Below are 14,326 nucleotides of genomic sequence, written 5' to 3'. Positions count from 1 at the left end.
TGTGTGTGTATGTATGTGAGAGGGATTGTGTGTGTGTGTGTGTGTGTGTGTGTGTGTGTGTGTGTGTGTGTGTGTATGCTTGCATCGTGACGTGAGTATGGTCGCAAATTTTCAGGAAGATGCCTTGCTAACCACCCTCAGTCTGCTTGATGCCTCTAACTAAGCTTAATTGCTGCATGACTAGCCTCTTGTTTGGATGCCAGAGGGATTTTCTTTTATTATACAGAATGAATCATCATTAAGATGTGCTTATTCAGTGGCCTTTCCTCGGATTCAGAAATGCTGCTGGATCTCTTGAGCGTTACATCTGTGGCAGTCGGCGTGTTCGCATTTGTATCCAAGTTGAACTTCACAGGAAAAAGAAATGTGCCTCGAGAAGCAAGGTGTCTGTCTCGCAAATTTCATCACTCAATTTTTTAAGTCAGGTGACATTTCGCCGGGGAGGGTCTCATTTTGTGTGGAGTATAAAACTGTGAATTGGCATCCCGGAGTCGCGCGGTTTTGGTTTACCTTTGCAATTTCGGAGCTGGCAGGAACAGGGTGCAGCGCAGGCCCCATACTGTCAGAGGTTCTTGCTCCCCACCCCCATCCGTTGCCCTCTCCATCTGTCACCGAACTAGATTGCACCGTTCACACAGACACAAACATGCACTTAGGCATGCATGCACACACATTCTTGCCCACGTACAGACTCGGCCCTATCAGCCAGAACACCAACAGCTATATGCAAAAGTAAAGAGCTCAAAACCAACTATTTACTCTGTAATTCGTTGTTTGCGCGGAAAACACGGAAAATAATGTGCTCAACACAGATATTTCTAAAGTTTCTGTTTAGCACCTCTGTTACAAATCTCTGCAGTTAATTCACAGAAATATGCATCAATGTGAGCATCCCTGTTCACATTTACTCCTATCCTGTTTGGCAATAATGAGATACAGTTGTTCATGCTGTGGATTCAGATGAAAACCTTGTGAAAAACACACAATTTTCTACCGCCTCAAGCCTGGTGTCAGAAATATGATCTTACTCTCACCTCTTACCCCGACTGCCGTGCTGTAATCATGCTCTGAGGTGAGGCCACTCATCAATTATTCACCAGAATGCAAGATTTTTCACCCTTTATCTTCTCGCCAGCTAAAGGAGACCATTTAAGAAAAATAGAGAACCAAATAAGGGGAAGAAAAAAGAGAGAAGAGCTGCTCGGCGGGATGAATAAGAGAGTTTGCCGTAGACAGACAATGCTCTGGATGTGAGTAATAATTGTAGTTTAACAATGTGTGGACCTCTGGGATTTTCAGTATGCAATATATGGCCTTTAGACTAGGATCACTATGGAAACCAAAGGCCCTGAACGACCTGCAGTGCCCACCCACTCGGACAGCCGTTAATCATCTTCGCTCAGATCCTGGCACTGCAGAATTTGGCCAATGTGTCAAGAAGCAATTATATATACTTAGTGCTTGGGCACCCGATCTCCTCCCTCCCTTCTCTTTCCTCGCTCTCACACTCTTAATATAATCACAGAGCAGTCAGTTTAAAAGCCCTCTGTTCATTTCACTATCTGTCTGGGGGATGCACACAATGCAGATGAAGAGAAGTGTAAAAAAAAAACCTGAGGATATTCTATTCTGAGAGCCATTACAATCAGAATATTCTTTTCATATAAATCATATTCAGCCATTTACTCATTTTGCCAGCCTCCTGAGCTGACTGACATACTAAATTACCCCAGCTGGCCCAATGCATTCGCTGCACATATTGGGTTGGTGCGGATCACGGAGACTAATGTGAGCTGACGAGAGGGAGATTATGTTCCGCTGCTAACAGCTAAAACGTGAATAACACCATTCGGCAAACCCACGGTGTTCCCCATTACATCAGCCCCGATCAGCTGTGTGAAAATGCAAAGAGAGCAAATCGGAGACAGAGAGAAGGAGCCTGACGGAGACGAGCACCCAGGGAGTCAGACGCACACGTCGGATACTTTGTAGGAGGAGACGCGCTCCTGTGTTTAAACTTCTGCAACATCCTATCACGGGTGGAGAGAGAGAGACAATCAGATTCAGAGACAATGACACAGACGTTGATACTAAGACGCGCAGATCAGATATTCTGTGAAAGGTAGAGAAGCGTTCCTGTATTTAAACCGCTGCAACATCCTGCCGTGTGCTGTGTGGAAATGTAAAGGGAGCAAATCGGAGACACAGAGAATGAAACTGAGATAGATATAAACTCAGGCGCACGGATCAGACACCAGAGCTACTGGAAGAGACGTGTTCCTGTATTTAAATTTCTACAACATCCCATCATTTACTAGGTCAAACTGCAATTTCTCATCCACCTCATCTTTAATATGAGAGGTTAAGGTTCCCATGTGAAGGACATGGCGTGTAGTTTTTTGTCGATTGCTCTAGTTTTGCCTTGATTTCTTACGATAGACATGTTGGAAAGCGGTGTCTTATTTTATCATTATTTACAGCCCCCACCAGCGGCCACAGCTTTCAACGCCATCAAAGTCCTTGTGGACAACTTGCGGTGCATTAGCGACGTATAGAGCGGTGTTGGGCTTTTGAACACTTGATGACAGCCTGTCAGACAGCTTCCCCCCCCAATGGACTCCTTTTTTTTACCAAGGTCCACTTTTGCAGTAAGCCACTCTCCATCATACCGGCCAGTCATCCAGAAAAGGACACAGGCTTTTTTTTTTTTTGACACGTTTGGTGCTAAGTGAACTGAATTTGTGTGAATTTCACTACAAAACACATTATCACATTTGCAAGAAGCATGCACCAGGAGTAGGAGGTGAAAGGGGAACGTTCCCCTCAGTCAGTGTGAGGCGAGGACTTGAGACCATCGGAGAAAGTGATGACTTTTACTGAGCATGATCAGGACTAATTAGCATTGAATAAATCTGCCCTTCTCACCTCATATCAAATGAATATTGAATCATAGTGGAACGCAGATGGAGAGAAACGGCAGAAAAGAGAAGCTTCAAAAGAAATAGTTCTTTTAGAATTAAAATCATTTTAGAATCATTTGTAAATTGATTTTCAAAGTTTTTTGAACAGATATGTGAAAAGATAAGAGGGGTCTTGACATCATAAAGAGCTAATTTACAATGTGTAGGCACGCAAACAAACTCCAACGAGACCATGAAAAGCTTAAAATGTCTGCAATTATTTCACATAAATGTTGTTTGTCCCTCGGCTGAAAGCAAGCTGGAGCTTACCTTATGAGGACAAATGGGGGGTGGCGAGTTAAAAGACGTCTCCGGTGTCTGGCTGGGATTCTACAAGAAAAACACATTATCAGGGACATGTTTTCAGCGGAGGGCATCTCCCAGCAAATCTTCAGTGACAGAAGTTGCAGCTTATTTCCTGGCCCTTGCCATTAGCATTTTTCGCAATATATTTTAGAGGGGTTAAGCGAGTCTCACTCGGAAAGCACGTTTTGGCCGCGCAATAATCCGGGGACAACAGCTTTTGTGGACAGTCGTATTTTAAATCTTTATCATGACAATATCATCTTATCCTACATCATGTGACGGGGGGATATGCTGATGTGTTTTGTTTTGTTTTCCAGTTTCCCCTTCTTTTATATCCCTCCACAAGGATATTATAAATCCTTCTTTGTCAGAAGATTTCACTGAACATATGTTCAGACTTTTGCATACACGCCTGAATGCATTTTTTTGAGGTTAAATGATTATCACATTGTTAATACACCAATACATCACTCAGACACAAGAAAACACCATTAAAAAGGAGACACAAGGTAAGTCAACAAGCCAACAACAGATGGTCCCGCTGCTTGTGATTATGCAAAGATCCAAAGCATTTGCATATTCACAATTCCACCATAAAAAAAAAACAGAACCAAGGAGCCATTTGGAGTTGACCTCAGTGAGAAGCGAAAAGAACAACGGGTGAGGCAGACCCAGCGGGGAAGTAGACAGGCTCTGAAAACTTCTTTGGGAATCCACTGAGGGTCTGCCACCTGCGAAGGGCCTGTTGATTTCCAGGCAGGTGCCTTCAGTTATGTCCTCATATCCAATTATGTGCCTGTGGTATATCTGATGCTCCCTGACACTATTAATGGCTGCCTTATGGTATCACCAGGACAGATGAGGCACTCAACTCTCCAGACTCTCAACATCTATATTTCATGGTGACGCAGAAGGAGAACACCTCACTGGCCGAGGCATCAGAGACGGGGGGGGGGAGAAAAAAAAGGAAAACGACCCCCCCATGCTTTCAATGTGGCATAAACACCACGCCATGAAATATAAATGAATAAATGGGCCTTGCTGGGACGATGGAATTAGTAGATAACATTTTCCCGACAGACTGAGTGGGCTATATAATCATGATATCTTAATTGATGTGACAAATACACATGAATTATTTTCTTTGGGGACAGGGGCAGGACATGCAATTTGCTGCCATGTGTGTTTTGTGTGTGCGCACAAAGAAGCATTCATGTTGATGGTGTGATGGCCTCCAAACAATTCCACTAAAATTGTGACTTATTGTCTAATTATCAATTTAACCATATTCAAATATATGTATCACAGTCAAGTTAATCATAACATGAACCGCAGCTTTTTCAATATGCAGACAATTCTGTCCTTGTGGCGGACAAGGTCAGAATCAACAATGCTCGAAATGAAAAGCTTGAAAAACCTCACACCAAACATAAATAACTTGCAGTCGGTCTGCAACGGTTTGAGGTGCGAAAAGAAAAAAAAGGGTCAAGATCTTCTGTGCAAACATCTGACGAGGAATACGACAAATTTACAGAGAAAACGTGATGTTATTCTTAAGAGGTTTATTTAGTCTGTATTCCATAATCAACAGCCACTTTAATTCGCAAGCACAAACAATGTGGAAGAAGCAATATCTACAAATGAAAACATAGTGTGTTGCTAAAAATGTGCTTGGATCCAGTGCTTTAGTTTATATGAATACAAGAGCCTGTTCACGCTTGATACCAGCCATAGATAATCTAAATCCCTTTCCCTCTCTTGGACACACACACACACACACACACACACACACACACACACACACACACACACACACACACACACACACACACACACACACACACAAACACATAGCAAGATCTCCCCTGGCTACAATTACGGCTGCTTTATTTTTTTTGCTCTTGCTTTTTTTGTTGTTTTGTTTAGTTTTTTTAAAAAATTTTTTAAATACAATCTCATTTTATTCTTTGAGCAGAACGAAACAGTGCATTTCATCTAAGTTACATCCCTTTGTCACACAGCTCCAGTGTAGCTCACACATGTAAAAGGTAATTATTAATCATTCATTTTTCATCAGCGCAGAAACAACGCGGCTTTGTGGGCAATAACTCACGCTCCGTACTTTCACAGGCTGAAGGTGTTAGCAGGAGAGAAATGATGAGCAGAAAACACCAGTAGTGGAAAAGCAACTGTCATTTTTCAACTCACCTTTTAGTCAGGGACATTTTGAATCTGATAGAGAAACACTATTGACAAGGCTTGCAACAAAGGCTCTTGGATTACACCACATATTGATGTTTTTGTCGTTTGGGGAGGTTATTGTAATTTGATGAGGCCCAGAGAGCATCGTGGTAAGATATATAACAAAATGTATTTTCTGATCACTGAAACATGATGTTTCTTTGTCTGATTTCTTGGAGACATGCTGAATTAGCATGGATCGCTTCTGCTGTGCCTTTTGGTTTGTATTTCTTCAGAGTAATCCCTACCCTCACCTGAGAACCATTATGACCTACAAATTGCCCAAGTCCCAATTATAAGGCTTAATTAATTTTTAGGTGAGGCAGCTCAAGAACCTTTGTGTAACTTGCCATCTGTTACTAGGTAACAGATGTAAATGGAGTTTTTTTATTCATGTACAATGTGGCACGTCTTTTTAACATCATGTATCAGATAACATCCTGTAAATCAGCCGTACTGCTGCAATAGCAGTTTCCCCTGTGGGAATCAATAAAGTCATAATATATGTTGATGTGGGGCTACTATTCTAGGAGTTATCGTTCAAAAAACAACACTGGTGTATGTAGTAACTCCAAAAGTCGTAGAAGAAAACAAGTGAAGTACTGTTCATATAATAAGGCCCTGGAGTGGAATAATCCAGTTCAACAGGAACAGTCACCTGCCATTCTACTGGCTGTGGAATTTCAACAGGATCATTTCACGAATCTGAGAGCGGGAGCTTTGCAAACCCGGCCTGAGTGCGAGGAGAGGGACTCCAACTGAAGTGCAGGGCATTTGTGCGACAACAGTATATGTGAGGGCAGACAAACAATTTTGAGCAGGAGCAGAGCACATTTACGCTCGCAGGGGCGATTTGAGAGGGAGGTCAGGAATCTGAGGCAAAGCACTGCGAAATCTGAACGGGAAATGAAGAAATAATGCTCTCAAAATGAAAGGCCGTGCTCTTGAATAAAGATAGGAAAGAAACTCCATAGATGTACTATATAGCAGTCTGGTCACATTCAGCAAGCCAACTTCCCCAACAAGCCCCATGAACAGAACAAGAGATCTATTCAGTGCTGAGTGGACAGGGACTTGTGGCACATTTGTGTCTCTAGCCCCCATCAGCTCAGCCTCCACTCCCTGCACACATAAGGAGGCTTTATGCCGTCTCCTTCTCCGGATCCCTCGGAACTGCCACGCTACTCTGAGTAAACTGCATTTCCAGCAGCTAGTTACTGCTTTTTTAGCCCTGTTTGCCACGCTGACATTGTTGCCCCCACCCCCCCACCCCCCAATAAAATACAGTTCTCTCACTAGGATTAAAGAAGCAATGTAGTTCAAGGATTATCAAATGCCTTTGATCATGTGACTGCCATGTTTTTGATCCGCGGCACATAGCACCGAATATATTCTCTTTTTCTTCCCCTTCTGTCTCTCTCCCTCTCCATGGATTTCCCCTGTCTTGATGGTTCTGTGCAGTGCGAGAGGAGCTCTTGACAGGCAGCGAGGAAAGAGCATGTAACAAGCGTAAAACACATATATTTGTAATATCGTGATGAAGGAGACCCTGCTCACTGCTTATCAGAGGTAATACACACAAGCGAGTGCCTTGAAACATAAAACTGTATAGTGTTTAAGTTTGATTAACACGTTTGTGACATGTAAGAATAAGACGAGCATTCATCTTAGTCCAGAATTGCTTTTATCGACTCTTTTCCCTATGAAAGCACATTTCATGTTTCGCTCGTTTTAAGGTAATGACACAGATGCTGCGAGTACAAAGAAAGGGACCACAGATTATTTGCCATTGAAACAGGAAGTAGGGTTTTAGATCCCTCAACCCCCCCTTTGTAGCCCCAACTGCACTCCACTGCTGCTCATTAGCAATTTCTAAGCCTTGGGCTATTTTGCAGTGTTTCAATTCCTGCATCATTGTTATTTAGTGGCTGACTTGGACATGCAATCAAAGGGACACGCAATATGTGCTACACTTGTATCGCAAAGCAATGCCTTTTCCATACTGCCCAGTCGGAAACCCTGTAATTGTGAGCCAGGGGATCCGTGGCTCACATTTAGTCAACATACCTCAAAAAATGTTCTTTATCTTCATTGTGCGATCACCCCCTATTAATGTCATTGCCAAGACAAAAACTGGACATATCAAAACAATTATTTTGATGTGGCTTCAAGCAACATAACATTTCAATGTGAATGGCCTTCAAACCTTGCATCATTATGAGGCGTGGTTTTGGGCAAAGGAAGCCCATCAAAAAATGATTGAATATCATTTTAATGGATGAAAACCGACTCGGCTTTCATACTGTCTACCTGCCATGTTATTAGATAGAGCGCGTCAGTCAAGCTGAGGAACACAGAAACAACATACAGAGAGGCTGACGCGACGTAAGCATGCTGCCTTCCATCTTACTCCCTGTTTGGCATGTTTATCTAGTCTTCCATGAGAGCTTAGTGCAGCACTGTGCATATGCATACAGAGTGATGAAGGTTCAGAAACCAGTGCCTGGAGGAAGCTGCACATACAGCACAAGCTCTTTGAAATGTTGCCAGGGTGGGCCTCATTTGCAAAGCAATTTGACAACAAAAGTAAAATACTCCACAACTTCAAACCAAATTCGAGAGATGCCGACTGGTACCGCGCCGCAGAGTGCTAAGAGAGGAAATTCAAGAGGTTACATCCGGTGTCTTGTGTGTGTGTGTGTGTGTGTGTCTGTGTGTGTCTGTGTGTGTGTGTGCTCCTGACATGGCTTATTTGCAAACCTTGCATTGCACCAGCGCTATGTCATGATTGCCTTGGCAAGGAAAGGGCGCCTAATTTACATGAGAGGGAGTCCTGGAGGCACACAGGAGCTTGCCTTTGACCAAGGTGCCAACAAGCCTGCAGAAAAACATTGTAATTACAACTTACAAAGCTGCTGTGTTTCGAACAAACTCGCTCTTAATACAAAGGGGACCACATACTAGTAAATCAGTCGGTTCCTGAATGAGCATGACAGAAAAACGTGTGGTTAACTTGAATATGTTGTTTAATTTGTTCGCTTTTATAACTCTCTACCCACTCAAATCAAATTTCAACAATAGAGGCCATTCTGGATTTTATATCGTTCATTATTTTAGGTTTGAATATCTTTCATGCAAAATGTCCCAGGGGATATGCAGGCTACAAAAGTGTAGGTATGGATACATATGGTGTTTTTTTCCCCCCCCCGTGACTTTAATGGTACTAGGGATTGCTTTGACGAGTACAATATTACTGTGGATTAAATGGAACAGGACACCATATGGTTTTATTATAATCTAAAATATATCGAGGAAAGCTTAATATTGTTTTTACTGCCTCCACAACTGCCAGGACTTTGCATTCAGAGGTTTTGTTTTCAGAAAACTGATACCTACAGAGACGGGAGACAGGAACATTTCACAGGCTGATGCGGTTTCAAATTGAGCAATAGAGCTGCTGTGTACCACAATTCATGGATGGCATATTTAGTAGTTCGACAAAGGTTTATGTATCAGTGATGCCCATCGTGCCTTCTAAAAAAAAAAACAAGTCACACAGGATTCCTATTTTCTTTTAGTTTCAGGCTTTTTTCTATTTCGACCCGCTGCTGTCCACCGCAGTGCGTGACCTTCAGGTGAGAGAGGGTGTGACTTGATTTATTTTTTTTACGTTTGACCTCTGACAAAAACCTTGTGTGCACTACTCTCACTGTATTTACCTCAATACTAAACAAAGAAAGCGTTTATTATCAGATTGACTCTCCAGTGCTGCTGAATTTAGTCATACATTTTAAATCAATTATAGCCTGCCATTATAAAAACAACATGATTTTGACCTGATTATTTTTCTAATTGTCTAAAATGAGTTATGTAAATGCCCTGACTCTGGATTAACTTGGATATAATAACATGTGTGTTTATGAATCTATGAATATTAAAACACTGTCCCTGTCTAAAACATGAGTTAGTAGGCAAGCATAGCAAATGCATTGTTGCTCACATTGTCAGGAGAGGAGGGACAGTTTGATACAAATTGAGGCCATGAGATGAGAGCCTCTGTGCTGAAAAGCTCTCTAATCCAGTAATATTTTGGGTGACTTTCTAAGATAAATACTTTGGCATTGTCTTGATGAGAGCGCCTCGCCTCATTTAAGTGTCTTTGGGATCCGGATCAATCCACATGGCGGGAGTCAGACTTGTACACTTGACCATATAACGTGGCGCGCTTGTCACAACCCGGAATGCATTTCTCTCTTCAAAGTATATTTCTTGGCCTGCTCTCGTCGCTCACTCCCTCTAACCAATTTGTCATTCTAAGCCTAGCTGCGCTGCTGCCAGCGCCTGGATGATAGCAGTGGGCCTCTCTGATCCAGGCAGTGGCTAGGGAGCAGGCCAAGTGTTACGCGAGCCTCCCTGGGACACCAAGCAGGCGCTTCTGCCGGCTGATGCACGCCTCCACGGCCGAGAGGAACCGGCTTTGCAGATGCTTTCAATTCGACACAGAATGAAGCTCATCTACTTTGTAAGGACATTTTCTTTTGTGTTTGCGTACTGCATTTGTGCCTGTTTGTGTATTTTGTGTGCGGGCATGCACTTGTGTGTGTGTGTGTTACAAAGATTTAAGAGAGGGCCGTGTTTGAGGGTGCATTGTATATGTCGTATATCCAGCCATGCACATGTATTTTTGCATGGCTGGATGTACTAGACAAGCAGTTTTTTATTTAAAATTAAAATTATCCTCAATAGAGGGTAAGCATTTTTCTTATTTCAATTTTTTGATCCACAACTTATCTGTTATTGTCCTTCAGAAGTCAGTCTATTCACCATTAATGCCCTGATTGTAAAGCCTACATGCCACGTAGCTGTTAAGTTAATCAGCAACAGTCAATTTACCACTGCAGTTCTCTCAGGTAAGCAGTGCATTCAAAATTACATTAGCGGCATATTGTTACCAACTGCCTATTATGAAAATAAATATGATTAAATGAAGTTCAAATATACAGTGCGTGTTCTGTGCATTAGCAAATTCAAAATGCTGCCTTTTTGAAGGGAGTCAGATACATGACACAGTGGCTTTGATCCAGGGAAAGACAAGTCGGTTTGGGAGTAAATCTGCTCAATGTATAATCATTTATCTGTTTTGTCAAATTATAGAGGTGCTGCTCTGCTTTGATGAGCGGTCCACTCTCCTCTCAGCAGAGGTGCTCAGCGTCGACCTTTTAGACCACCTCTGTTTTCGTGTTGCAGCCTCTTGCTATCATGTTAAGGGTTAAAATATGCAGGGGGCTAATGCCTTTTCAGAAAGGACTAGATGTTCTTTTCTTGATGTACTGTCATCCACCATGCTGTACCCAATAATCATCCCTCTGAAAATAGACTCCGTCATTTGTCTGACTTGAAGTAGCTGGTTGAATGCATAGCCTGAGCTTTCTTGTTAGACACTGATAACCATCTCACAGAGCAACACCAGCCTTTTTTATCTGTCAGAGCCTGATTCAGTATTTGATTGGGAATGAATTTGGATGGCTCCAATCAGTTTCCCTTGTATGAGCACAGCTAACATGTGTGTGACTGCTCCTTGAGCGCTGATGGCAGGGACATGGGCGATTAAGGCCAGAGCCCAATCAAACCAGCTGTGTGCCATTCCCCCCATGGCACCGGTTGTGCCAGGCATGTGTTCCACACAAGTAGCAGGCGTATAGAGGCCGCGACCAAACCCCCAGTCTGGGGAGTCACGGCCACACATGTACTAGGACGTGTAGGCAGATTGGGGTTTTAGCTATACAAATAGTTTTCAAAGACAGAGCTGCTATGCAAGCACAAATAATCTCATTGGTTTCTTGCCGGGAGCAAGTGGTGGTGGTGATGGTCGCTTGCCAAGAGCTTCAGCCATCGTTGTGTTTACAAGACAAGAGGTTATAATACACCCTCTGGGCAGCGTGACTTAACAGTGGCGTTGCTCTCCACTGCTGGAGTCAGCGCTTGGCAGGGAAAGGAGCGAAGTTGGATGCTGAACTCACGATGTTCATGCTCGATTGGTGAGTGAACAACTTTGAATGCTAATGTGGTAATAGCTTGTTATGTTAAGCACGCTTTCATCCAGGATGAAAGTAGCAACACCTGTAACCAAGCACGCAACCACATAAGCTACAATAACTCATTTGCCAGTTTGTTTGTTTAAGAGTGTTTCACAGTGTCTTGCTTAAAACTACCATGTGCCAAAGTCAGAAATTGTCTAATTTTACAAAATGTGTTTTTGAACTAAAACTATTCAGTAGGTTAAATTCGGTCTGTTTGGGGCTTAGATCCAATACAGCTAAAGGTTTATAGCATCACAAGATGTTACGATACAATTTTTCCCAAGCCAATAATACTGATAGGCCTACGTGGTCTTTGCATATCAGCTGATACCAAGTAATTTATACTTATATTCCATATTTTAACAGATATAACCCTGTATGGAAATGATGAATCAAACCGTGAATATCATAGACCCTCTTTTATTGTCTATACAAAGCAATTACTTCCTTAAAGGGATAGTTCACCCATAAATGAAAATTCACTCCTTATCTACTCACCACTATGCCGATGGAGGGGTGGGTGAAGTGTTTGAGGCCACAAAACACTTTTAGAGTTTCAGGGGTAAACAGCGTTCAATACAATTCAAGTGACTGCTAGTTACTGCTACAGTTCTTGCGAGACCTCGTAAGTAGGCGATCGTGTAAATGACACTCTACAATATTGCTGGTATTGGTATTAGAACGTTTATGTGTGTGTGTGTGTGTGTGTGTGTGTGTGTGTGTGTGTGTGTGTGTGTGTGTGTGTGTGTGAGCCTATATGTATGTGCAGCCTAGCCTGTATATGTAAGTGCTCAGCACCAGCACAGTTTTCTCTTTTGCCCTATGGCTGTTCATCGATGTATATGAATAATGCAAAGATTCAGTGTTTCAAATTTAGAAAAGATTAGGTTTGTATAGATGCTCTTGTTATGCATGACAGACCCGACCAGACTCAGCAGATCTCACTCAGAAATGTGGTCTGGCTTCAGCCCTCGACACAGAGTATTTTCTCAGAACGACTCGCCAAACCATCAGCCGGCTATCACACAGAGGCACATACAAGGTTTTCTAAACACCTATTAGAGCTATCGATAGCAGAGGCAGAAGTTATGACCATTGGACATTGAGGATATTTGTGTCTCTCGCTCCACATTACCAGCATCGCTGGAAAACAGCTTTATAGATTTGGACAGAAGGCGAAGCAAGGCTTTACCAGCACCAACACACAGAAACACATTAAGGGATCAGAACCCCAAAGGTCAATTGTGGCTGAGGGCAGTGCTTTGTTGTGTTGTCCTCTCAGCTCATGCTGCACTGAAGCCAAGTGACACATGTGAAAACAAGTAATAACACCACTTAAACATCAGAAGCCCAACATCAGTCGGCCTCCTCAGTCTACATATCAGAGCCTAATGCTCGCTATTCTGTTCCGTTATCATAACACGTTCATAGCAAAGGGATAACAGGCAGAAAATGATAAAGGACGATAGCTTGCATCTTCCTGAATTCATGTATGTGTCATATGTCATATGTGACAGATGAACTGAGTTGTGACATGAGCATAAAGAACCTGATATTTAAAATTTCTAATAGTTTCTGTGGAAACCTGAAACTGTAGCTGAACTCTGCTGCCAGACATCATTCTCACACTCAGGTTTCTCGATCCTGTGAAATGCTGTCATTAGAACAGCACATTGCTCTTGTTCAGAGGATGTAGACCTTTACTTTTCAGGATTTCATTTCAGTTTTTTCTTTTTTTCCCCCCTCAGGAACTGAACAATACACTTTGTGACACTGTGTTGTGATTTACTTGTATTTTGCAGGGCAACACTCACTGGTTGAGACAAATCCTTAATCCCTCACAAGATAATAATAATAATAATAATGTAATCCTTATTCCCAGATGGAACCAGTTTCTGAAAAGACAGTTTTAGGCCCCGCAGAGGTTCTATTCAAGAAGAGGAGCAATGGGGAAGTTATTTAAAATACACAACAATTAAAATAAGACACACTGGCCAATCCTAACCACCGAGCTAATCCTCTCTGACACAGATGTCGCTATTGTAGTGCAAAAAGTTTCCCATTTTACTGTATCAGTACATTATGTTGCACTTGTACTGTATCCCCCGGGTATTTATTCAGAAAAATGAAAATGTATTCTTTTCAGATACCAATAGGTGCAACCAGTGACGCGCCTACATGTCATTGAAGAATCCAGCTTCAAAGAACCCAGTTTGCAACATTTTGGAGAAAAAAGGGCGAAAAAAGAAAAATGGCTACAACAGCTGCTGCAGTGCCGGCGCAGAATAAATGCATCACAGATGAAAGATGATGAGAGTCTCTTTTTTTTTTTACGCATTGAATTTCACAAGAGTTTGGGAACACTCGCATGTGCAGGGAGAGGCGCATCAACATATGCAAAAACACGCAGGCAAGCACACATGGTGCCTCATGTTTTTTCCCTTTTCAATGCTAAAGACAACCTATTTGAGAAACAGATGGAACCATCCCTAACCATGAGAATTGTTCAGCTAATGACGGTGAATAATCCTAATGAATGCTACAGCATGTCCTTGATTTCCATTTGTATAGGGTCTCATGGAAAATGTTAATTATTATTCTAATCTTTGGAACAGTGATAAATAAAGATGAGGAAAAAGGCTTGTGTTTGAGGCATGTCCAGCTTATGTATGCCTTCTTTTTGATTCCTATTCTGGATTTCCGTTTCTTTTTGTCTTTCATTCTCTCTCTTTCTCCGAC

General features: G+C 42.3%; 1 protein-coding gene across 3 annotated transcripts in view; it reads right to left on the bottom strand.

The window, feature by feature from the left end:
* pcdh11 (protocadherin 11) overlaps positions 1–14,326 on the bottom strand; it is a 126,711-nt gene that overhangs the window by 69,971 nt on the left and 42,414 nt on the right. For 2 of the 3 annotated variants that reach the window (XM_034598049.1, XM_034598048.1), the window contains exon 4: positions 3,231–3,290. The exons of the other annotated variant lie outside the window; for it this stretch is intronic. In XM_034598049.1, the coding sequence (XP_034453940.1) occupies positions 3,231–3,290 (60 nt within the window). The remainder of the gene's footprint in view (positions 1–3,230; positions 3,291–14,326) is intronic. 3 annotated transcript variants of the gene reach the window in all.

This window comes from Hippoglossus hippoglossus, chromosome 10 (genome assembly GCF_009819705.1).
Source record: "Hippoglossus hippoglossus isolate fHipHip1 chromosome 10, fHipHip1.pri, whole genome shotgun sequence".
NCBI lineage: Eukaryota > Metazoa > Chordata > Actinopteri > Pleuronectiformes > Pleuronectidae > Hippoglossus > Hippoglossus hippoglossus.
The sequence above is the reverse complement of the archived record's forward strand: the minus strand, read 5'-3'. Positions and strand labels throughout refer to the sequence as shown.